Source organism: Camarhynchus parvulus, chromosome 5, assembly GCF_901933205.1.
Source record: "Camarhynchus parvulus chromosome 5, STF_HiC, whole genome shotgun sequence".
Lineage (NCBI taxonomy): Eukaryota > Metazoa > Chordata > Aves > Passeriformes > Thraupidae > Camarhynchus > Camarhynchus parvulus.
This window is the reverse complement of record NC_044575.1, coordinates 3,163,013-3,188,236: the sequence shown is the minus strand read 5'-3', so window position 1 is coordinate 3,188,236 and position 25,224 is coordinate 3,163,013. Positions and strand designations below refer to the sequence as shown.

General features: G+C 40.8%; 1 protein-coding gene across 1 annotated transcript in view; it reads right to left on the bottom strand.

Annotated features, from left to right (window-relative positions):
* The window catches only part of SPON1 (spondin 1), a 168,184-nt gene that overhangs the window by 9,099 nt on the left and 133,861 nt on the right, over positions 1 to 25,224 (bottom strand). The window contains exons 7-11 of the mRNA XM_030949154.1: positions 16,326 to 16,390; positions 2,883 to 3,084; positions 1,935 to 2,075; positions 1,528 to 1,603; positions 911 to 1,093 (exon numbers count right to left, since the gene is read on the bottom strand). Coding sequence (XP_030805014.1) covers positions 911 to 1,093; positions 1,528 to 1,603; positions 1,935 to 2,075; positions 2,883 to 3,084; positions 16,326 to 16,390 — 667 coding nt within the window. The remainder of the gene's footprint in view (positions 1 to 910; positions 1,094 to 1,527; positions 1,604 to 1,934; positions 2,076 to 2,882; positions 3,085 to 16,325; positions 16,391 to 25,224) is intronic.

The window sequence follows — 25,224 nt, the reverse complement described above, 5'->3', positions numbered from 1 at the left end:
TGCTGCCCAGTTGTGTGCAGCATCCCTCCTGTGCTGCCTTTCCCACTGTCCTCTCCTCCACTGCATCCTGTTGGAATGCATGGAATAGAAACCCCTCTGAGTCCCTCAGGGAGAAAAAGAAATGCAGGGTTTGAATCAGAACCTCTAGAGAAGCTGAAATATATTAAGCTGCACAGACATGAAATAAAAGGGTAAGTTTTAGTTTTAAGTAAATAGAAATATATCTTAAAGGCCTTAAGAGACTGTGTTAGCTAGTAAAAGGCCCTAAAGCCTGGTTTAAAGTTCATTAACTTAGCCCCAGGCATAACAAAAACATAGCAGAACATTGCCTGCCTTTCTAGATAGAATAGATGAACTATCCAGGTAAATAGATAAAATTATGTACTAGATTTTGGGTAAGAACTGATACTACTTTCACACATTAGAATAGTGTAAAAAAATGTTTTAGAGTCGTGTTTTTAGCTGATTGGATGATTTATGAACACAACTCCTGCATTGGGGTGCAAAGAGGGAAGATGAAAGGAAGGAAGAAGAAGAAGAAAGGTGGGAGCTGCTGCAGCTGTTTCTGCTCTGGACTTTATGCCAGAAAACCTTTAGCACAGACTTTAATACCCCGAACTCCTCGCCTTCGAGACCGATGTATTCATGCAACAAACAGCTTTACTACACCCAAAATCTGCTCCTCTTTCAAGGCCCACAAAACCTCCACAGCACCCCTGACACCTCTCCTTCATGCCCTGACACAGCTGAGATGCAGAATTCACCACAGACAGCTGCCCTTGGTGTTCTTCAGCAGTTTGCTCTTGGCCACAACCCGAGCCACACTACAGCAACTGAGCTCCCTGAGAACTCTACAGGAGAAGCAAACTCCAGCAGGCATTCTCCTCCTCCACCTTCCACTCCTGGTTACCTTCATCACTGCAGCCTGGGCCCATGCAGGGCTGGAAGTCTTGGGTGTCTGGGCAGGGCACGCTGAGGTCCAGCTGAGCTTTGAGCATTCTCTGCCTCATCCTCTTGCCCTTTTCACAGGTCGAGGAGCTGCAGGCTGACCATGGGGACCAGTTGGAGTATATGCAAGTCTCAGGGGTGTCATCTGAAAAGTGAGGAAAGGCACTGGATGTTAAAAATGGTTTTCCATTTTCTTCCTTTTTCTTGGTTGATGATTGCTTTAGGTCACAATAGAATGTAATATTTCCTTCTGCATTCTATCCTCTCCATTTTAGCCAAGAAGAAAAAAATAAATTCCATCTGCCAACTTTCTTTAAAAAAAAATTATTTGAGCCCCAAAAGTCTTCTCTCTTTTATTGCCCTTATTGTTATTGTCATCTCCTAGATATACATGCAATTTCTTTTCTGTACAAGGGAGAGCTAATAGAAGAGACCAGAAGAGATCAAAACCTAAATCACTGTTTGACAGTGAGTGGAATTTTTGTTCCTAAGTCAGTTTTGTACCTTATCTACAAGAGACAGCAGAGACTGGAACAAAATATAAACTATTAGTAGTGCACAAATTAATTTCAAACGTACCTTCTTCTTTTTCCTCTGGTGCTAGATCTGCCACGATATCATCTATGTTATCAGGAACGATATTGCACTGCTCCCCCTGCAAAAAAAAAAGATTGTGAACACTGAGGAGAGGAAACTCATCCATGAGGGGTTAAACCAGTACATTGTGAGACACTGCTGTGTCTGCAGCATCTTTTTCTCTTCAAATTCCTAGGTGTACATACAGAAAATCCCCAATTAAGCAGTTGCAACACCAGAATTAGGAGAACTAACACCTTAAGTCAGTTAAAATTTTTTCTGTCATGACCTTTGCTGTGGGTAGGTTAAGGAGTGTAGATTTGGAGGGAAGGTGGAAAAAGAATGGATTGGTTTTTTGTTTACAAAGTGGATTCTGGCTTGCTTTAGAGTTTTGCTTATATGTATTCTACCTTTCGTGCAATTCTCTCAATGACAACTCTGGCCACCAGCTTGATAGATCCTCCTTCTGGATCATAAAATGGGCTTTGAGGGTGATCTAAGCTTGTAAGAGGTCTGATCTTCTCCTGAGGCACTGTAGGTTTGTTAGGAGACTGCAATCAGAAAGAAAAAAAAAAAGTGTTATAAAAGAAACTGATAGTTAATCTGCAGAAATGAAAACTTCTCTGAAATGCTAAACTGCAAACTTGTGAGCAGGGTACACTCATACTTACTGGTATGGGGATTTGTTTTGTTTTGGGATTTTTTGTGGGGTTTTTTGTTTGTTTGGGGGGTTTTGTTGTTGTTGGTTTTGCTCTGCTTTGCTGAAAGAAATAGTTGAAATTTCCTGTGCCAAACAGAGCAGTTGGCATTGGGTTGAAACAGCCCCAAACCGAAGCTGATGCTGGCCCTGCTTTGGTCTGTACAAAAGGGCTTGGTTGTGACCAAAGCCCTCTGTTTATGCAATAGGTGAATTTAACAGGTGAACATAAATGAGAAATTCTTCACTGTGCTGTGTCCAAGCCCTGGGAAAGATTGCAAGAGTGGGCGCAGAGCCTTCCTTACTGAGGTATTCAAGAGCTGTACAGAATCCTGTAACCTGCTCTAGGGTGACCCTGCTTAAACAGGGAGATTGGGCCAGCCTGGACTCACTGTGCTTCCTTCCAGCATCACCCACCCTGTCCTTCTGTGGTAAGAACAGCCCAGGTGGATCTCACACCATCCCACGAGCGCCAGTGCTGAAGGAGCTCAGGCAACAGCACCGCCAGTGAGGTGTAGTTAACATCCCTTTAAACAAATAGGCTTTCATTGTAAGAAAAAATCGAGCAAAAAGCATAAAAGGCATCACCAGGGATCAAACTGCTTTCCTACTGCACTGCTGTGAGGGGATGATGTGGATCAATGGCAGGCAGAGCCCAAACCTCGTAGGTGACGCCGCTGTCGGTGCCGGCATCCCAGGGGATCAAATCCTGCACCACCTTCTGCACCCAGCCGCAGTCCTTGGTGCAGAGATCCTCGGCAGAGAGCCCCACGTTCCAGTCGGGGCTGGGGCCCAGCATGGTCAGGAAGGACATCAGGTGCCGGTGGCGATCCACGGAAAACTCAGCAGAGGGAGCAGCTCTCCTGCAAATGCACCAAGGAAGAGCATCAGGGACCGAGCCCGAGGCAGCTGAGCCCAGACAGCTGCAGCGTCACCCAAGGAGGGATTGACTTCAATGCATAAAAGAGCTCAGAGCGTGGGAAATGCATTCGTAGAGAATTTGTAGTCTGACAGAAGGTTTACATACCTTGAGACAAGAAACGTTGGTTTAGAAATGTTACGGACCAGGATAGGCATTGTTGAGAGAGACATGGAACTAGAAACAAGTTTTAAAGGATGGTCTCGTAAACAAGATTAGATACTTTAGAGAAACAATTATGAAAGATATATTGTAGTAGGATGCATGAGGGGTAATTTTAGATTGTTAGTTTCAAGGTATTTATAGTATGGTGTGGTAAAAGTTGATAGGTTAAGAAATGTTTGTAATGTAATTAGGAAATCGTTTTTGATTGTGATAGTAAATAGAATATATGTATTATATATTAATTATAATATTTGTACTGTCCTACCTTTCACATGAGACAAAAAACAGAATTAAAGTTTTTAAAAGGCCTCTCAGTTGCCCCATCTCCAGGTCAGAAAAGAACTCAATTCGACAATACAGAAATGCAGAGCTGCAGCAGTGTGCTGGCAATATTTACTCCTGCTTAGGAGAGCTTTGTGCCCCTTCTTAGATTATTTCCTGTGCATTTACAACCAAACCACGTTTCAGGAGTCACTGGACGGATTCAGGAAATTTCTCTTTGTTTTTCCCAGGAGCTTTGGGGCTACAAATTGTCTGCCTGGAGTAATTACAGCTGTGTTTACCCAGGAAACCCCAGGGGTGCTGCAAGAGCACTGTTGCTGTGTATCTGCCTCCTTTCTTGCCTGGCTGGTGTGCAGACCCTGCTTGGCCTGAGCAGCAGCAGAGGCAGAGCAGCCTGAAATCATCCCAGCCTGAGATCTGGTCCTCTCCACCCCCTTAACAGCATCAGGTAAGCAGCACAGACCTATTTATGATCTGGTTAGCAATGAACTCTGATTTGCCACCAGCTTAACTCATTCTGAGCGTTAAGACTGCAGCAAAGATCTCCTTTTAACAAACGCCACCATTCCAATCCATAGTATTGATGGTGCCTTTAACAAATGACACCATCAATGCTATGGACTGGAATACCTAAACAAACGTGGATACTCCTTCAAAATCCTTTAAAGTGTTTTAAAGTAATACTGTCCTACTTCCCAAAACCATTTAATTTGCAAATATCCTAAGATGAGAATTGCATTTTGCACTTCCCCAGTCCCAGTGCAACCTCTGAAGATGCCCAGCACCTTAATTAATAAATGCACATTCCAGTTCATCCAGCATCCCTGTGCATCCAACGTGCACAGCCCTTTTGGTGTCTGGAGATGGGAACTGGAGCAAATGTTTAATTGCCATGTCATTAACAACGAGGTGCAGAGGGGTACCAATGAGCAGCTGCAGTTCTGCAAGCAGAGCTGTGCTCACCAGAAACTGGAGCGGCGAATCACGGCAGCTGCCGCGCGAGCGCTCACCCAGCACTGAGGAGCAGGAGCAGGGAGCGCACGGGCAGCTGCAGGGAAAGGAGGCTGGCGTGGTCACTCACCATTTATAAAGGGAAATTGTCTGGCTCAAGGAAAGACAGCAGATGGTTGGGAAATAATCATAAAACTGTAACTACCAATGGGAGGAACATGCAGGGAAAGAAAAAAGAGATGTTTGCAGGATGGGGTGAGGAAGTTTGGTTTAACTGGATGGCCTTTAACTTCCATGAACAATGAGTATAATGCTCTTGCAGGGGTTGTTCTTAGTTAATTCTTTTCTATGTTTTAATACTCAGCTTTTTTCCTTGCCTAGTGACATTTGAATTTTAAGTAGAAGGTAAATGGTGTCAGAAAATGGAGCTGCCATATGTGCTCGCTCTGACAAAAAAAAAGAGATCTATACAGTTTTTTTTTCTTTTCCAACAAACACATATGTTTTTACCTAGAACTCTTTTTTTCCTTGAGACTGGATGATGAATTTCTTAACGTGGGTGTCAGACCATCTGTCAGACAATGAAGTTTCCCTAGGTATCAGTAATACCCTTAAAAGACAATTCTTTTCTATAAGTGTGACGTAGTTTTTGGATTTTTTAGTCAACAAATGTACATAAAGTTACATAAATGAATAGAAAGTTATATAAATGTATATAACACTAAATGGCACTCAGCTGACAAGGGTTCAGGTAACAGGGTACTTCACATCAGCATGGGAATGGATGCCAAGAGAGGCAGAAATTTGTTGCCTGGAGCTGCTAAAACACAACTCAGCAGAGTTTTGTCCTGATGTCTGGGAAAAAAATAAGAGACTGAGTTATCTTCTCATTTAAATGGAGCTCTGTGGAGAGCATTAAAATAGAGCAACCAAGTTTTGTGTGTTGGGTTCACTCATTCTTGTCAATTTCCTGAAGTACCAATGAAACGGAAATTCAAATTATTAAAGATTTTATCTTACATTAATTATCCAAATATATACATGGACTTCTCAGCCCAATCTCACCCTGTCTCAAATAAAAATGCCTGTTATTCTAGATGGATTTTTAAAATATGTAGTATTGCTGAGATGCATCTTCTGAGATTTTTGGTGTGACAAATATATCTACTTTGTGGGACAAAACCAGAATTTATATTTAAAGAAACCCTAAATAGAAATAGGTTTTTCAAGATGAAAGGAAAAAGAATTTCCATTCAGGTCCAATTCTTACACGAAAGCTTCCATTTTGAAGTCAAAGCCTTTTACCAAAAGTGCTTTGATTAGGTTTGCTGATGGATAATCTGTTCATTCAACACAAACCTCTCCTGCACCCACCTGTCAGGAGTTCAGGGACTCAACCAAAGCTTCCAAAGCCAGACAGGTGGGGACACCTGAGGGTTGGGGGCTGTAGGACAGGACACCAACAGTGTGAAGGAACAAGCTGCAGCAGCAAGGAAGGAAGGATGCAGCACAGGAAACTTTCTGACATAAAATACACTTTAGCCATTAGCCAAATGCAGAGCTGGAGCACTCAAACTGTTTCACAGCTCCAGAGAAATTTCTGTTATTTTTCTTCATGTTATCAGAAGTCACAGCTGACTTTTCCCCTGTATTTTGGGGTTTTTTTTTATATTGGGTTGTCCTTTCTGCATTACTGTTTCTGATTAGATTGGGGGTTAGGATTCTATTTTTGACAATATTAAACTTCACTGGATGAACCCCAGTTATCTATAAAATCATAAAAGGAGAAAATAGCTGAGCCAGACACATCATTGTGTTGCCATAGAAACAAGAGACTCTGTCTGGCCTCCTGTCATTTTGAACACAAAACCTGCAAACTTTGAAAATGTTTCCTGGTACCAGACTGTCATTTTGGGCAAGGAAACTTAATTTCCAGCAGGACTGACAGATATTGGCTCTTACCCCATTCTAGGGCAGGCAGCACAATGTGACAGTGGGGGGGTGACAAGGGAGATCAGGATTCCTGGGGGGAAAAAGGACCCTCCAGAGATTTACAGAACTAAAAAGTACAGACACAGCCTGTGGTGGCACCACTGAAACAAAATATTGCCTTGCAAGAATAAAAATAGCTGCTGCATAGGGCAACATCTCTGGGGAAAAGCAACAGAAACCTTTGCAATCCCTCATTACATTAAATTCCTGGGATGCATATCATGGAACAACTACAGTTAATATGACTTTTAATGCTCCAGTTGTACATCCACACCCATAAAAGATTATTTTAGAAAGATCAGAGCTACCAGAACATCGTATTTTCTTGTTTTCTTGACATATCTTTTTGTGGGAGTGGATACCACAGAATGACTAGAAAGTTCTGGAAGTATTAATTGCTGCTTCCAAAGCTTATAACTGGTTCTAACTGGTTCTGTTGAAAATCCAAAGCTAGAAATACTATTTTTTAAAGATTGCATTCCTGTTCCTTTCTGAGGAGTTGACTATGAAACCTGAGTTTTTAAAAGAGAAAGCACTTTCAGCATCACTGCATGACACCTGCTGAGGAAGCATTTTTGCCACACAGCTATGGCAAAAGTTCTCATCCAAAAATTGAGTAGATAAATCTGAACAAGACTTATACTTTAGTTACAGTGCTTTCTTTTTCTTTTATACAGAATGTATTTGTCCTCTGATAAATGGCTTCTTTACGCCTTTGTTATATTTCCTGAAAATGGTTTTACTCTAAAGTTAGTTTCTAAGGAAATCAGCTTGAATTTAGCCTTTTTATTCTTTTAATTTTAGGGCTTCAAGATTATTTTTTTTTTACTTGTAATTGATGTAAGGAAAACATCATTATTTTGATAAAGAATGAGGTTTTCACATTTACATCAGTTTGTGCATTACATAAATTCAGGTCCTGATTACGTCTTGCAAGGGTAATTCTGCCAGCTGTGATACAGGGCTCAAATGCCAATTCACATTTTGTGCTGCTTTCCTCCACTTCCTCCTGCACTTTCACCAAAGTAGCTCACCTTAAACTATTAGAAATTGCTTTTCATTCCTGAAAGCTTCAATCCAAAAATGTCTCCCCCATCAGCCTGAGCTCTGCATTCTGATTTAGTTCTCTCTGCAATTCTTTGCATTTCACTGCGGCCTCTGCAGAATTTGTGTCCATCCATTCATGGCATCTCAGCTAAGGTCAGTTTCTCAAGGAATAATGAGCTACCAGATGTTAGCAAGCAATCACAGGAACACTGAGATTTCTGTGCATTCATTAAACTTGGTCAGATTTGGAGGAGTTTTTCAACTCGCTGATTGTCAAGTCATTTTTCCGAAGGATGGCAACACAAAACCTCAATCAATAAACAGCTATTAGAACATTCTAAACACAAGTAAAACATTGCATTTCCCTCCAGCTTGGCATGAAAATTTCAATCTGCATAGTTACCACGCAGGGGTTTAAGTTTAGGCAAGACATACCTCACACAAAATCTTTTTCTAATATTCCCAGGGTGCCTATTGAAGGGAAAATATGGCCCATGCTGTACAACATTACAGCTTTTATTCTTATAACAGCCTAGCTGGGGCTGGAGAGAGCCACTTAGGGAATTTAAAAAATACTTTCAAGCATCTCAAAATCTAAATCAACTCATCTGTCAAGAGAAAAGCCCATCATAACTCTTCAGGGAAAAAAAAAGTATTTTCTTTTAGGATAACGTAAATCCAATGAGGTGTCAAATATAACCACATTTCACTCATTACAATGGCGAGCCTCTGAGAATGAATTTGCAGCTCAGACAATTCCTCAGCCTATTCCTGCTTTCAATTCTTCATGCCTTAGCTGCCAGCAGTTTTTATTTCCTTTTATTTTTCGTTGTTTGTGATGGGTTGTTATCAACGAGATGGGCTCATGCAAATGTCATCATTTCTCTGCTGCAGGTTCTGCTTCCCTGGATGCAGAACTGCTGTTGATGGCAAGGATGTTCTTGTGAATTCAGAGCAGCTCAGGCACAGGGATGATGCTGCTCTGAGGACAGTGATTGCTCTGGGCTTTGCAGCTGACTTTCCACCCACGGGCCAAGTGTGCCCAGAGACCTTTTGCTTCTGCACGCTGTTAACTGCAACTCAGAACATCAGATGGTTTTGCCCCAAGAATCCCTAAAAGTTCATCAAAGTTCACTGCAGGCAACAGTAGGATTCTACCTTATTATATTTTAGGAGATTATTATATTTAGGAGATCCTACCTCTATTATATTTCAGTTTTAAATCCATTATTCTTTTGAGCTGTTCGTGTTGCTCACTTTACTCTCGGGAGTGATGCTGCCAACTCTTTAAGTTAACACTTTTTTTTTATTAAAAAAGACTTTAAGGTAATTCAACCCCAGGCACACATAAGGTGTTCCATGGCTTAAATGCAGCTATGGAAGGATATAAAAACTTGGAAGGCAAGAAAATGCACCAGCTTTACTATTTTAACATTATAGAGGAAGTGGAAACCAGATTAATGCAGTATTCACCTAGGAGAAAATGTCCAACAAGTAGCATGAAAAAAAAAAACATTATAAGGAATATAAGAAGGACCAATAAATAATAATCCTCCTTATTTTTATATAAGCCTCTGTTGACTCCTATTCACACAAGAAAAAATTATCCACATGTGATTTATGTTTGAAGTCATTAGGTGGAGCAATGCTTACAATCAATTTGTATAACCAAATATCAATGACATCCAGTGCAGAGATGATTAAAGAACTATGATATGAGCTTTTCTCCTCCCTTGGGAGACAACAACAAATATAATTATTTAGACAATGCCCATTACAGCTGGTTAATTGCAGTTCATCTGTATTTTGCCTTTCTGAATGCCATTTACACCCAAACACAAGTGGGCATGTTCAAATGTGGGGTTTTGTCGTTTTTTTAATCTCAGCTGGGTAGTCTGAGGACCTGATTAATTGAGCAACTGAATAATTTACTCATTGCTATTGTCCATTTTTATAAATTACGTTCTGATAACCAAATCACCTTTATTTATGGGCAGCTATTTATTGTTTTGCATGGCAAGCCAGGAAGTGATTTCATCCCTCTTAATGGGACAGCACAAGGGTTACATCGAGTGAAAATGAGCACCTAACCTCAGAATTTACTCCCCAATGCAAAACTAAACTTTTGTGACTTCACAGCATTTTAAAATAAAGGCCCAATATCAAATATTTTAAGTGCATGGGTAGGAACTGGTAAAAAATTTCCAATAAATTTCAGTTTGCATGCCCTGAGGAATTTGGTGTGGTGCTTGTGAAGAGCTCTGTCAACCCTCAGCAAGATGTTCTAGGAAGAGAAATTCCCAGAATTAACTGACAGGCATTGCCAGGTCTGCAGTCTGGCTATTTCATTGTTTTTCATCCAAAGCCTCCCTGCTATCAGAGCTGAAAGGTGCCTTGATTTGAATCTTCCCTTCCCAGTGCTGATTAAAATCTAGTAGAGAACTTCTGTTCCATTTTCAGTCTCAGGGGAAGGGTGAGACAATACAGATGTCAGAATGCACACAGTTACAGATGTTAGAATTCATCACAATCAGAAGCCAGCTGATTTTGGGTTGTGGTGGAAGGTGAGGGAGGTTTGGGGGAATTAGTTTGGGTGGATGCAGTTGAGAAAGTGGAGGAAGTTTAGAGGTATTAATTATTGTGTGAAAAATAAGATTAATTCTATCAGATTTTCTGGAAATCTTAAAAAGATTCCTCAAATCACATACTTTGCAGGAGAGCACAAAAAGAAATGACTACCTGAAACTTTGATTCAAAGAACTACTCCATTATTTTGAATTTAATGTAAATGTTGTAATTTTCTCCTGTTTTCAGTGGAGAAAAAATGAAACCAGCAATAGAAAATCAATTTCAACTAGATCTAAGTAAATTTAATTTATTTTAAAAGTGCATCTTTGGTTGAACAGCAACTTTGTGGTTTTTCAGTTGAATTCAGTAAATAACAGTCAAAAAAAGGAGACAAATCTCAGTATTTTCTTTTCAAATTTACCTAATTCATGCACTCTGCTTTAAGCACTGCAAAGGAGTTCAGAAGAAAAAAGAAGGTGGAAATAGAGCAAGACATTTCTGTTCTCCAGGAACTGAACGTGGGGTTTTGGCTGTATTTTTTATGCATATGGTAACATTGCTAACAGCTATTTTAGTATGTGAACACCTCAGGAACTGAATTGGGAATTTACAGGAGAATAAATGGAGCTTTTAACAAGGAAGAATAAGATGAGGAGAAGGAGTAATGTTATTTCATTTCAGAAGACAGTGAGGAGTTCCAGCTCTGACCTAGGACATTCTATCTAACAACATCTCATCATTCAGTGATCTCAGCGTGGAGGCTGCTTTAGGGAAAAAAAACATTTATGGGCACAGGACCAGCAGCAAATTATAGAGAAGTAAGGAAAAAAAAACCAGCCAAACTTAAACATTTCAGTAAAAAAAAATAAAAGTAAAAAAATTCTAAAAAAGTTTTAAATAAAAAAGCGAGAATGAATAAATAAATAAATAATTTTTATTTATTTATTTGTTTTAAATAAAAGTAAAGTAAGAAGCAAACAACAGAAAGCCCACAGAAAGCCCAAATATAGATATAGATATAGAGATATAGATATAGATATATCCACTACAGAAAGCCCAAATATACAGATATAGATATAGATATAGAGATATAGATATAGGTATATCCACTACACAAAGCCCAAATATATAGATATAGATATAGATATATCCACTACAGAAAGCCCAAATATACACATCTGTGTCTTGGCTTCCAACTGCCAAATGCTGTAAATGGAAATTTATTGATCCAAGCAAATCCAGGGCAGGATCAAAACCTACGCTGAACATTTTTTGTCAAATGGTGACAGAGGAATTCTGGAAGATTGAAAGACCTTTTATTCAAGAACAAAGGAAGGAAAATCCAGCTGAGGATGTCAGCATTTTTCCCTCTACCTTGTGTGAGCTGTCAACTCAAACTTATTTTGGATCAGAGCAGTTTTTCTTTTTTCCATCAACTTTCTAAGATTACTCTTTGATTTTTGGAACAGTTCCAGTCCCATTACCTATAACAATGCTAAAAACCCATAGTTAGGAATAGGCTGTCCCATTTCCTGATATCCTCCATGCCAGCCAGGGAAAAAAGCCCAAACATCTCTGTAGTCAGAGAAAAGACATCAGAGCCATGCAAAACTTGAAATGGAAAGAGGTGGATGGGATCATTTTAGGAGATGATGAGGTAACCACACCAACTGATAAATATATAAATACTTAAATATAAATATATATAATTATGAATATATAAACACATAAATCTATAAATAATATATAAATATTTCCATCCATTGGAATTATACAGGACTAGGCCTCCTTTTCTGATAGGCTTCACCAGTGCTTATTGGAGCGTTCTCAGGTAATTTTGAAATAAATGGAAAGAGTTCCTGGAATGGGTGAGGAAAAGAGTCAGAGCTGGGCACTGGAAAACCACAGGGCCATGACTGCTCACACAAACAGCAGGCAGAGGGGAAATGGAAACAGGAGGGACAACAAGGAAGGAAAGGAGAGTTTTCTAAACTTCAGATAGTTCAGAATGAAAGTAAGGAAAAACGCCTTTCACTTCAAGGCACATTGGTTGTAACTAGGAATGGACTGAGGCAACAAAAAGGTTGGAAATAAAAAGAGGCTTTGCTTCAAAGAAAAATAAATAAAGTGAGAGAGAAGTAAGAAAATTCTTGTGTACACTTTGTAACAGCTAAACCCTTTATATGTCAGGCACTCTCACCATGCTGGTTGCCAAGATAAAATATCTTGAATTTGTGCATTGAAATATTTTCTTTAAAGGTTGACCTACGAAACTTTAAATTTACATACTGGAGAATCATTTCCATCCTGTATGGAATCCATGTTTGTGTTGTTATTGTGTTATTATCAGTGGTAGGCTGTGCATGGAATTTCAGATTCCACAGTGTTGCACAGGGCTACGTGCTGCCCTGCTTTACAGGGAATACAAAAGAGTGTTTAGACCCAAGAATTACTATTCAAATACTTCTCCTTTGGTGTCTCAGTGGTGATGTCCAGATTTGAAATAAAAGGGATAAAGGAATAACAAGTACAGCCAGAAAAAACAAAAAGAAAAGAAAACAAAACAACAACAACAAAAAAAGATGGCATGTATTTTGGGAAAGGGAATTCAAGGCAAAATTTTAAAAGCTACTCACTCCCAGTGAATTTGATGCATATTAACTCTAAAAGTCTTGCCTTCTTTATCCCACATTTCTGTGCCATGGCTTGTTTATTGCACAGGTGCCAGGTATGCAGATCTGGACACCAGTGGCACTGTCTGGTTTTGATGTATTTTATCCTCCATGCCGCCCAAGGCCAACGGTTTGCAGCTGGGGATGGAAATCCCATTTTGACTCTGCCTGAAACACGGCCCTGAGGAAGGGGAGCAATGGGCTGGGCACTTGTTTATACAAGAAAGATAAGAAAAATTACTTGGATTTGACAGCGTGCTGGAGCCTGATACCAGTGTGCTCAAGGAAGTAGTTCAAAGTCAGAATTCCAGACACAAGACTCGCTGATTCCAATATCAGCAGCGGCAAAAATGTTGTGTTACTGTCTGGCACTCATCCTTCTCATGCTACCCATGATGCTCCTTCAGCCAGGCAGCCACAAAACTGGTTCACAAACAGCACCCAAAGCTGTCTCCTGTATGGAAAAACTCAGCAGAGCTTTCTGCTGGAGCCCTGAATTAGGAAGCTGAAGTGAAGATAACGAAGAGGAGTGATAGGGAGAAAACTGAAAATGCAAGCAGTGACAAAGAGCAGGCACGTTGAGGAGAGGATCCACAAAAAACAGACAGTGACGTTTGGCAGGATGTTTTTTCCACATGACATGGAACCATGAGGTAAACTTTGAAGTGAGAGCAGGCTGAATTTTACAACTGCTGACACTACAGACCTCCATAAAAAACCACGATTGTGCATTTTCTAATTGCTGTGGAGCACACTCAGGAGGAGTTGTATGCTGTGCTTATCATGGCACACTGTAATGCCACTTTGGCACCACTGTCACACCCTATTATCCATTACATACATAACACAAAACAATAAAATATTCATGGCTTCCAGTCAATTCTTGATCAGTAAGATGGTTGTGCTGTGTATAATAAGAGAAAAAATGTTGATCCTGAGGAGGCATTATTCAGCACTTGCACAGCTCTGATCTAAACTCCAAGAAGGACAAGCCACTACAGAAAATGTGAAATTAACCACAGTTAAAGGATATTGAAAATGTTGTCTTCTTGTGAAGCTTAGATCATATTTTGAAGTGGAATCAAAAAGCAGGACACCATGTCAAAATATGATAAAGAAATATTGTTTAAAAAGCCAAAAATCAAACACTACCTGTAAAGTGAAGGGTTAGGGGAACCCCTGCAGAGCATTTGAAAGCAAAAATACCAAGATTTCTTCTTTTTGATGCTACTGAAAGGTGAGAACTGCCACAGAGAAAAGGTAAGAATTGACTGGCAAAACATGTGGAGGGTGCTGCAAAAATATTCACAAGTATCTCTGTGAAAGAATCTGCCTAAGAAAGATCCTGGAGTTGTTCACACTCAGATTTTTGGTGCAATTTCTTGGAGCTGTATCAAATTAGGAACAATGATTGGAGCAGTACACTTTAATTAGCATTAATTTTTGTGATGTACTATATTCAAGGTGATGCACTGAGACTGTAGAGCTGGAGATCCTCTCTCCATCTTTCTGTGAACAACACACAAACCTGCTCCATGCCAAAGCCTGCCAGGCAGCCACGGCAGCCAGTTCCAGGTGCAATTGTTCACTTTGGTAACAGAAACATCACACAGAGCTGCTGCTTTAGGACTGCAGTGGGAGTGAAGAAATAAATGGCTTTTTTGAGATGGAGAACTCGCCAGAGCAGAATAATGGAAAAAATTTCCATTTTAAAGTTTCCATTTTGAAGTCTTAATTTGGAGGGAATGGAAAGAAGGCAGCAAGGAAAAAAGTGCTATCCACAGCTGCTCCATGGCAAACACCACCAAATCCAAATCCTGGACTTGCAGGTGAGACCACAAATCAGGAATGCCATTACTGGGACCTCTGGCATCACACAGGCCAAAACAGCCCAACCTGCAGCTCCTGTGCAGAGCCTGCAGCCCTGTCTCAGGGTTCAAATATACTCCAGGGATGGAAAATCCATCTTCTGCTCAGGTGAGCTGCTCTCAAGGTTGGTCACAGTGCTCAAGTCTTTTCCCACACCATTGCCTTGCCATGAATTTCCTTAGCTTCCATGCTGGGAGGGATTTCATACTCTGGTACTTTGGTGTTGGCTTTCTTTTTTCATTGGTTTGTTGGGCTGTGGTTTTTTCTAGATTAAAGAGGGATCAGCTATCAGAAATCTTTTCACTGTTTAAGCTGAGCTCACCTCCTCACCTCTTTTCTTTCCCTTTTTTCTCTTTTTTTGCAGAGGGGAAAAGGATAAAGTGAATGGCTTAAGTCCTAAGCTGCTTAAGAGTTTCTAAGCCCCTTTAGGGTAGGGGATGTTTTCTGAAAACTGAACTCTTTTGCAGGTTTGTTTTCGGTTTTTTGTTTTTTTTTTTTTTTTTTTAACTAACCTCCAAGTTTTCACATGCTTTCTGAAATACAGGTGACAAAATCAGACCCAGTGCTGCACTGCCTGCTCCCAGGAAACAGAAACCAGGGCTAATTTTTCTGTACAGTCTTGCAGTAAACCAATTGCCCTGCTCCTGCAAGGATTTAATTGACTGTCAGCTCAGATCCCTTTTACTGTGCCCACATCTTTTGTCACTTCTTGTGGGTCTCACTCATTTGGGCTGGGATAATGAGCGTGAACTTTGGGCCAAGTGCAGATCAATGACCCAGGAACCACCAGCCCTGCTCTGACACCTCCCCTGAGGGGCCACCAGGAAACTCCAGAGCATCCTGAAAGAGGAGCTTTCTCCTCTGTTCTGCTGAGTGCTGGAGAGCCCAGAGCCAGCATCCTGGGAAGCACATCCCTGCCTCACTGGGTGAAACAGCCATGGCTCAGGAACAGGAGGCCAGCACAGGACGTGTTTCAGACGGGCATTTGGAAAATTAGCCCTTTGAGGGTTTTTTATTGGTGCTTGATATAAAGCAAGGACAGAAAAATTGCTCTTTATGCACAACAGATGTACAGATAAAAACTGGAGGCTGCTGCTCTGGGCAACCCAGCACACCCTGAGAGCATGTGAGATGTGTGATTTATTGTCCTGATGCATGCAAGGATGTATGGGAGCATGGAAAGGCTCCATGGTGGCTGCACTGCCATCACAGAGTGTTTCAGATTGGCACTTTGAAAAATCAGTCCTTTGAGAGTTTTCTGTTGGTGCATCAGGGTTTGCTGTAACAGTGCATTGCAGAGTGTGACATGGGAGGCCAAAAAATGCTGCTGCTGCATGCAGAACAGTGTAAGATATTTGGGAAAGCACTGAATAAACATCAGTGTTTATGTGTGGGAGGCACAAACTCCATGGGATAGTCCTGCTGCCACAGCTGGCCGGGCAAAGCGTGGAAAAATGGAGAGATGCTAAAGAGGAAAGAGAGAGAGAAGCAGATGTGGGGAAAAACCCCAAAACAACAAAGCAATCAAACACATACCGCCACAAAAAAAAAAGTCAAAAACCTCATCTATCAACAAATTGTAGGTTATTTCTTTAGCCAACACAAAGCTCTTGAGACAGACAATTCCCTACTTACTTACACATTCAGAGGCTGCCAGGCTGGCCACTGTGCCTTGGCCTTGATGACTGTTAGAACCTCATCACTCTGTGGAAAGAGACAAAGGACATTGTTAAAGGAGAGCAATATGTTTTACAGCAGAACAAAAAGAGTGCAGGGCACGAGACCAAACTGTGACTACGAGCTTCAAACACCAGCAGCGGTGGTTTGGCATCACCAGCTGAGGGAAAGCTGCCACCAGGGATCCCCAAGCTTGATACAAAGCAAGGACAGAAAAAATGCCCTCAATACAAGACAGATGTACAGATAAAAACTGGAGGCTGCTGCTCTGGGCACCCTCAGCACCCTGTGAGCATGTGAGATGTGTTATTTATTATCCTGATGGGTGGAAGGATGGAAAGGCCCCACGGTGGATGCACTGCACTGGTGGCACATTCTCTTGGCTCTCCATTCGTGCCTGTGAAAACCACAGGGTGAAATGCAGCAGCCATCTGTGGAAGCCCACAAAGCACTAATACAGAAATTATTTCCTAAAGTCTGCTGTAATCCTTGCATCAGCACTTTTAAACTCCATCTTGCAAGAATAAACTCAGGACAAAGGCAGGAGAGCATTACCAAGGCTCAGATGCCCCAAAGCCATCTAGCACACTTCTTCAGAAGCATTTCCCCCTTTCCCTTAGGAATCCACACCAGTAATTCACCTGGAGGGACACAAAGTTCACAGTTCACTCCCACCATTTCTGCTGTCTTTGAAAAATATTCCCCAATTAGACCAAGAAAAACCACTTCATGTATTGCCAGTAATTGGCACTTCCAGCAGAGCTGACCTTTCAGTTCAGTGATAACAGTGCCATTTCTTGCTTGACAGCAACAGTTCTGCCACCCCAGAGCTGCCCTAGTCCATCCACAGCCCAGCTCAAAGAAAAACAGCTTCCACTGGGTGTCTCAATATTCCCTGAGTGCCTCCCTTCACCAAAGCCTTCTGATGTGTCCTTTCTCTTTCCTTAGTATAGTTTTAGTGTAGCATTCTAAAATAATAGAATAAATATAATAACTATAGTGCAATAAATATAATATAATATATATAATAAATAAAATATAATAAATATAATAAAATATATAATATATAATATATAACATATAAATAATATAATATGAATAATGCAATATAATGCAATATAATGCAATATAATGCAATATAATGCTTCAGCCTTCTGAGAACATGGGAGTCAAATTCTCATCTCTTCCCTCATCCTGGGGACCTCACAAACACCACAGAGAGACAGTTTGGCACTCAAAGTGGTTTAAAAAGTAACTGATGAAACAAATTAAGTTAAAGGTTTGAAGTTAAAAGATATTGTCTGTCTCTGACAACAAAATTTTCCTTAATTTTTCATTTTCCTTGTTTCAGTATCGTAAAACTTTTCAGCCAGGCACATTTTCCTTTACTTGCTTTTGCAGTGATACTTGCATTCAAAATTATTAGCTCTGCATTTTACATCCCAGCAAAAGTGTGTCATGAGCATAGATGGTTACATTTATCAAAGTCATGCACTGCTTATCTCATAGCAGGCAGTGATTTTGTCACTGCTATCAAAATCAGCCACATCTGAAAGCATTTCAACACGTGCTGCTCAAATTTAAAATGAACACCAAGAGCAGACGAGCAGTGGCTAACAGCTCAGGAGTGAGTGCAGAGGGAAGGAAAGAAGGGGCAGTGCATGGTGCATTCAGACAAGCCTGAAATTTTAAGGGGGGGGTGAAAATTCAGATGCAAACACGGAATTCAGAGACGCATGAATAAATAAATAAAAATATATAAAAATATAAATAAAAATAAAAATAAAAAAAAAGTCGAATCTGGTATTCTGTTGAGCCTGCAATGAAAAGACACATTTTCACAGCTCGAGCTCCCTGACAATGCCATGGGATTAAGACATAACTCGACACAATTCCAGACTGGCATTCCTGACTGTGCAGGTGTCTCTGTCACGCACGTTCCCAGTGTTCCTGGTGAGCTCTGGCTGCCAGGTTTGGGGATGCCAGCCCCACTTGCCCCACTGTCCTGCATCTCCCCAGACTCCTGCAGGGATCCCCAGGCTGGGGAGCCCCCCAAAAGCAGTGACCTTCCTCTTCCTCTGCTCCAGCCCCTCCAGCTGACCCCCACACTTCTGAGGACAAACGTGACAAATTTAAGCAGCCCAGGGAAACTGATGTTGCCCAGGAATTGTGAACAACCCATGGATGGAGAGCAATCTATGGACAAGACGCTGTGCTTGGATTTGCTGGCCAGTCTCTTCAGCTATAATTATTGCCAGATGGTAAAAGCTGAGAGGATATAAAATGCCTGAAGAGAAACCCACAAATTAGTAACAAATAACCAGCTGATGCAACCCAACTGCCTTGAAAAACCAACTGCACAGACTTTACAGTAGAGGCAAAAACACCACATTTTTTTAAAATATAATGAAAATATAATGTTATTAAGATTTTCTTCATGTTTGCTGTCCTGTGTTTGTACCCATTTTACTCTTCATATCCCAAATTTCTGCTTTAATTAAAGTAATTGCTTTAATTAAGTAAACAAAGTCTCAAATTTCCACCAAAATATGGAGAAGAGAACTGGGATTTTTTCACCACTGTATGTTGCAAGTTGTCATCAATTTTGTATTTATCTTGGAAGAAATTATTCAAAGTAATGAAACTCTAACATTTTGGCAGGGAAAATGATATTGTTTGCAAAATGATGGAGTGTCAAAATGTTTCACTGTCAGAAGTACAGGGGCAGGGCACCAACGCTCCTGCTTGGAGCTGATGAAAATCCCTCAAGTGGGGTTGGACACAATCCCTGACAAAAGTTGGTTTTTCTCCCAGAGCTGCTTCTGCACTTTCAGTTACAAGTACAATTATGGGACTCCAGCTTCCATTTGAAGTGGAATGGCTCCTTCTCTGTAGGCTTCAAACTTGGTCAAGAAGTCCAAGTGGAGCCAAAGTGGTTTCCAGGTTGGCTTCAATTTAATTTGGATTGTGGCCTAAATTAAAACATGCAAAAACCTGCAAACAACTCTCCTTTTCTCCACATCCACTTTCCACAGTGGTGCTCAAGCTGGGGCTGAGTGTTTTGACTCAAGAGCTGTCCCCTCTGGAAGCACTGCTCTCCAAAAAGCCCCAATGGCATGAGTTTAAAAGGTTGATCATGCCACTCTGGTACTGACAGCCTTACTGTTACTCTGAAGTTGGTGAAACATTAATCCTTTGCTCTCCATCCATTTGCTCCTGCAATGTATAAATGAATGCCCATGCAGAATGAAGTCATTAAATGGCAACACACAGAACCCTGTGCTATAAAAGCACTGCTAAGTTAAAACCTTTCACTGTGCACCTACCAAAGATTAAAAGCATTTCCTCACTTCAAGAACAGAACGTGGGACATTGCTCAAAAAGGCAGCATTAAAGACAGGACTTGATCTGAAGTCTTTCCCAACCAAGGGGACTTAAACCAACACTTTTGAAGGGTAAAATCCATTTAAAAAGTAATGAAAGCTTTCAGCAAAAGTTTTAAGTACGATCTGAATACCTTTGGAGTGAAAGAGAGGATCTAGAAAGCCCTGTAAGTTATTCCAAGTGCTCCTGCTACTTTCTGGTAACCAACAAGGAATAGCATCTATTCCACACTATTTCCAAGCCATTTTTATAAGTTTGATTAGTATTTTTATTTTAGGTCTGCCAAATAATGTTAGAAGCTATGAGTGTGCAGATCACTTAGCACTTTGCAATCATGATATGATTTGGATCAGCTAAACAAATTAATGTATTATCTGACATCAGAGTCAGAGCCAATGAACAGTGGGAATGGAAAACACCTGGCTTGGGCCAGAGCTCAATTTCACTCATTTCATGCTGCTGCTGCTTGGCATTCACTCCATTGTTTTAGAACAGAGAACATTTAATTCCTTCCACAACACTCCTCACACTATCTGAATGCCTTTCCATCCACAGTGAATTCATTCTCACAAGACTCTCAAAAAGTAGAAAAAAGCAACATTATCTTCAGTTCCCAGATGATGAACTGAATGTCTTCTGGAAACAAACCTACATCTCTAAGATAGCATCTTCCCCTGCAGGACCATCCTTCCCCTCAAAAATAATTTGTTATTAAAGGAGAAACAGATAAAGGGAGCATGAAAAAGTGCATTGCACAGTTCTGTGGGGAACCAAATGCTATAAAAATTAGAATGATGTAGTGCTTTGGAGGGATTGTTGGCTGCTCTTAAAAACCTGATCAGTCTTCTATGATTGGTATAAATCGTCCTTATTCCACCTCCACTGTGTGCAAACACACCAAAATTACAGAAAAGATTAAAAACCCAATCTTGCCTTTAAAATATTGTCTACTGCAAAATACCTGGTTAATTAATGCCTAACAAATTAAAGACTTCCATGACATAACACTCCAAGTATGGCATGTTTTCTCCTGTTGATAAAATCAGTAGAAAACTTTCCTACCTCAGTTTTGCAGATGTATTCGATTGAAAAGGGACACTGATGTAGGCTCATTTCTGAAATTAGTAAAAACTTCAAAAGAAAAAGGAAGTCTGTGTCTTTTTGTGATAACAAAACATTTCTGTGATAAAAGCAGAGCTGAGACACAGATCAACATGAAGGGATGTCCCTAGGAAAGTATGTACAACCAGTAGTTTGTTCCAGTTCTTAAAAAAGAGCATTTTTGGAAAGGTTAAGCTTTTAGTCACAAATTGCTTCATTTGAGAGGGAAAAATACCCACAATTAAAGACAAAGATTTCTTTTTATCGTCTGATGGTGACTAAATTCTGTTTGAATCTGTGACTGACTTAGATTCAGGCACATCATACTTAAAGCCAGTAGCACAGGTTTGGAATTATCATAAGCAAGAGCAAAACTGCATTTCAGCCAGTGGAATTATACCAGGATTGTGTTTGCCCATTTTACTTTGACTTCTCTGTCTTTATGACAGCAACTTTGTGGCAGCTGAGAAAAGCACACATATTATAAGATATATAAACATGCCTGAATGGAATTAATTTCTTGATCACAGTACCTACAAATTCAATATTTCCCTGTACAAATAGCTGTTTCTTTCATTTAAAAGTCTTGTTTATTTTCTTTGAAAAATAGGTAATGCCATTTCAGGGAACACAAAAATCTGAGTTTTTCAGCTCACCAATTATAAAAGTCTGGGGGAATTTCCAGGCTTTTAATAACAAACAGTCAATTACTAAAAACACAATTTTGGGCTCGAGATAGATAAAAGAAATACTGCTGGGGTGAAACTGAATAAAAACAGAAGGAAAGCTGAGCATTTAAATCCATTTCTGAACTGTCACTGCCTGAAAACATCCCTGCTTCAGGAGAGCAAATAACCCAGCACCTCTGACAGTCCCTGCCTAACTGCTGTGCTGTACAGGAAAGCTTTCCTGAACTGGATGCTTGGCAATTTTGTATTCACTTTTACAAAGAAAAAACCTCTCTGTCAGATAATCAGGCTGAGAACTTCCCCCAAATGTGGGTATTGTCCATATTTTGCAGAAAAGATGGAAATATGTGTCAAAGCTTCACCATTTCAGGGTGGCGATTGCACAGATGTCAGCTGACATTGTGTGTTTTAAAATAAGCTTTCTGAGGGGGTTACAGGAATTATAACTCCTGACTTTTGGACAAATTCCTAGGATGGGATGCAAAAAGAAGGGTGTTCATTGTTAATCTGGGTTTGTGTCTCAAAGCACGGGCTCACCTTGCATTAACAACTTCTGCATTCCTGTCCCACTGGGGTGGAGGTTTCAGGAGGTGAATGTGGGCAGAAATTGATAACAGAGCTGTTGCTAATGGCAACACTGAAAATCAGATGTGCAGGTTTATTTCCATGAAGGTGCAGTTACACAATCTGGGGCGCTCCCACTAGGGCAGTAATTCATGTTGGGCACAGTGTAAAGCTTAGCAGTGTGTGTTAATGAGCCCTAGGTGTGCTCTGAGGATCTGAGCTCTCATTTTCTCTGCCTGAGCAGATTCCTTAGAAAAGAGCCTCCCTCAGGAATCCAGTTCTTGATTGCACGTTGATTTTCTGCTGCACACTTTGCTTCGCTCTACATCGAATGCTTCGCTGTCTCCAGCACTACAGAAACATTCTGGGATCCCAAATCACTTTGCCACACCCAAGGGAAAAATCTTTTTACTGCAGTTCAGAATGCCTACTTTTTAAAGGGGATCAAACTAGATTTCGGAGCTGACCTTAAGTGGTGCAACCCCACCCTCTGCTTAACAGGTTTATCCAACACACACCCCTCTGACCTCCTCCTGTCTTAACTTTCCCAATTCCATCAATCCTTTAGGCTAACCTAGCCTTTAAACCAAAGTGCTACAAAGCTACTGCTGTTTTAAACTCTCAAAAAGATTGGACACCAGAAGAGAAATGGGGGGAAACAGGCCCTTGACACCAATCCAACACATGCTGTGTGCAACAAAGCAGCTGTATGCAACTGAGTGGCAAGACAAGACCTGCATTCACTGCACAGATCAAACTGGTTTAAATCACTAGGTTCACTCATCACATTTACATCCAGGTAACTACAGCATTTTAATTTTTTTTTTGCTCAGGCTCCTTGAAGTAGTTTCAGAGCAGTCAGGGATGAAAGCATTGAGACAGGCTCCTGGGCTTGCTAGGGAGAAGTGAAATTCCTGGGCTGGCTCTGCTCTGAGAAGCAGCCCAGGGAACAGGGGCACAGAACAGTTCTGTCATCTGCTAAATGCTGGCACTGAGACTCCAGGTGTCACAATTATTCTTCCTGATGCTTTGCTCACATCAGCCAAACGAAGGAGCTTGAGCAGAGGAGAAATAATTATTTGGCTAATAGCAAGGGGTTTAAAATAAGACCAGCAAATTAGCTCAGGAGGTGAGCTTTCCTGACCCTTGATAGCACTTTGACAAATCAATGTAGGGGTTTTATTCCCTTCAGGATGTACAATAAAATTGTCTAAATGTGCTTTAGCTGCTGTACGGGGGCAATCACAGCAGCTTAATTCCCTTCAGTAAAGATAACGTGCCTAAGCTACCCTTTGCTGTGGCTAACCAGAATGAATGTTTTCAGCATCCATGTTTCCAGTGCAAAAGCACCCAAAATTCTCAGGGCTGTCCCTTCCTGCCTTCTCCTGGCACTGCAGTTGCACACTGAAACCAACTGATGGAAATGTTCTCTCAGGAGAGAATTGCTGAGTGGTTGCACCACAGTAAATGGTGGGAGTCTATTAAATATGCAATTACTGCCTCATTCTCTCCAGTGGTACGAGCCAATTCATAGCACTTGGTATTTTCATGGCACCTTGCCTCAAAAATATGAAAATGCTTTTAAATGACAAAGCTCTGGAGCTCTCCTGTCGTGCACACAAACTAGAGAGAAGGTGGCAGAACAAATACACCAACTACAGCTCGGGAGGTATTTTTCCAAGCACCCTGACAAATGCTTGTCTGTGTGACTGCCAAAGCCACAGCACTGACCTCAGCGCACCACAGGCTTTGCCAGAATAAGCCTGACAATGACACTGCCCCTGTTCTGGTGTCAAAAATCTGCAGAAGTGACACAGGTAATCAACCCACAGGTAAAGGCAGGGACACCAAACTTCGTCTCCTACACTGAAAACCAAAGCAGCTACATGCAAACATGGCACCATCCACAATCAATCTGCATTTGTGGTTAAAACATTGATTAATCCAGCGAGCATGATCGAGTTGTCTGAGAAACCCATGAACTACATTAATTTTGTGCAAACCAACAAACAACTAAGGGTAATTTATGGCTCAAACCACTCTTTTCACAAAGCCAAAATCCATGTAAAAACAGGCACACTGTAAACCAGACCCTGAGCAGGCACAGCTTGGAAGAGGAAATGGATTTCCTTTGATATGCACCTGGCTAGAACTGGCTTATAAAGCAGGGCACTTGTCTAAGGAAGGGACACGAAAATTTTCAACATTTCCTTTCCCCCAATACCATCCAAAGAGCTGGACACCTGCTGTCTCTCATCCTGTTCTTGGTTCATTGCATTACAATCTATGCTTGGAAAAAAGAATAGCCTTAAAAAGAAATTCTTTCCAATTATTAATTCACCCTTGTCCATCTCTACCCCAGTCAGAAAACAAGTGACCTTTTGCCACTCCATTCTGTCTTGACATTCAAAGTTTTCTGCCCTCCAATAGACTTCTTACAGTGCTGTTTGCTGTTATAAAATCCAAACAGAGGACACAACATTTCACATGAACTGGGTAAATGAAATAAAAGAGAAGACAGAATATGATTTAGAAAGAAATCCTACAGTCAGGGGAAAAAAACCAAAATCCCAATCTCCAGTAAGATCTACTCTGATGGTCAGGAAAATCTACAAAATATCTCCAAAGTCTGGGACCTTAGATCCAGTACTCCATGAACAGTTCCTGCTGTCTCACGTGGTCTTTCTCCCTCACCTCCCAGCTGATTAATTAATTAATTAAACACAGTCAGCGTTCAAACTTTAGAATTACCCAAAATTTTAAGCACTATCTCTTCCTGTAGACTTTCCTCCCATCAGACAAACATTTGTGAAAACTCTGGGAACAAAACCCACTTCCACTGAGCCGAGGTGTAATGCTCTGAACCACCCAGCTTCAATTTCTCCAAAATGTTCTGCTCATTTTAGAAATGAAAGCAAATCTCCTTCTCCAAGATCTGAAAAGATACCAATTGCTCCCAGGCTTACACCTTATCAATTATTCATTTTCTGAGTCAGAATTGCTCTGTACAACAGGCAAGAACATTTGAAAAGCCAGATATTGTTCATGAATAATGTTCCTTTCGTTCTGAAATAACTGGATTATACAAAAGTTGTGACTCTTTTTGAAGAAGGGGCTACATGC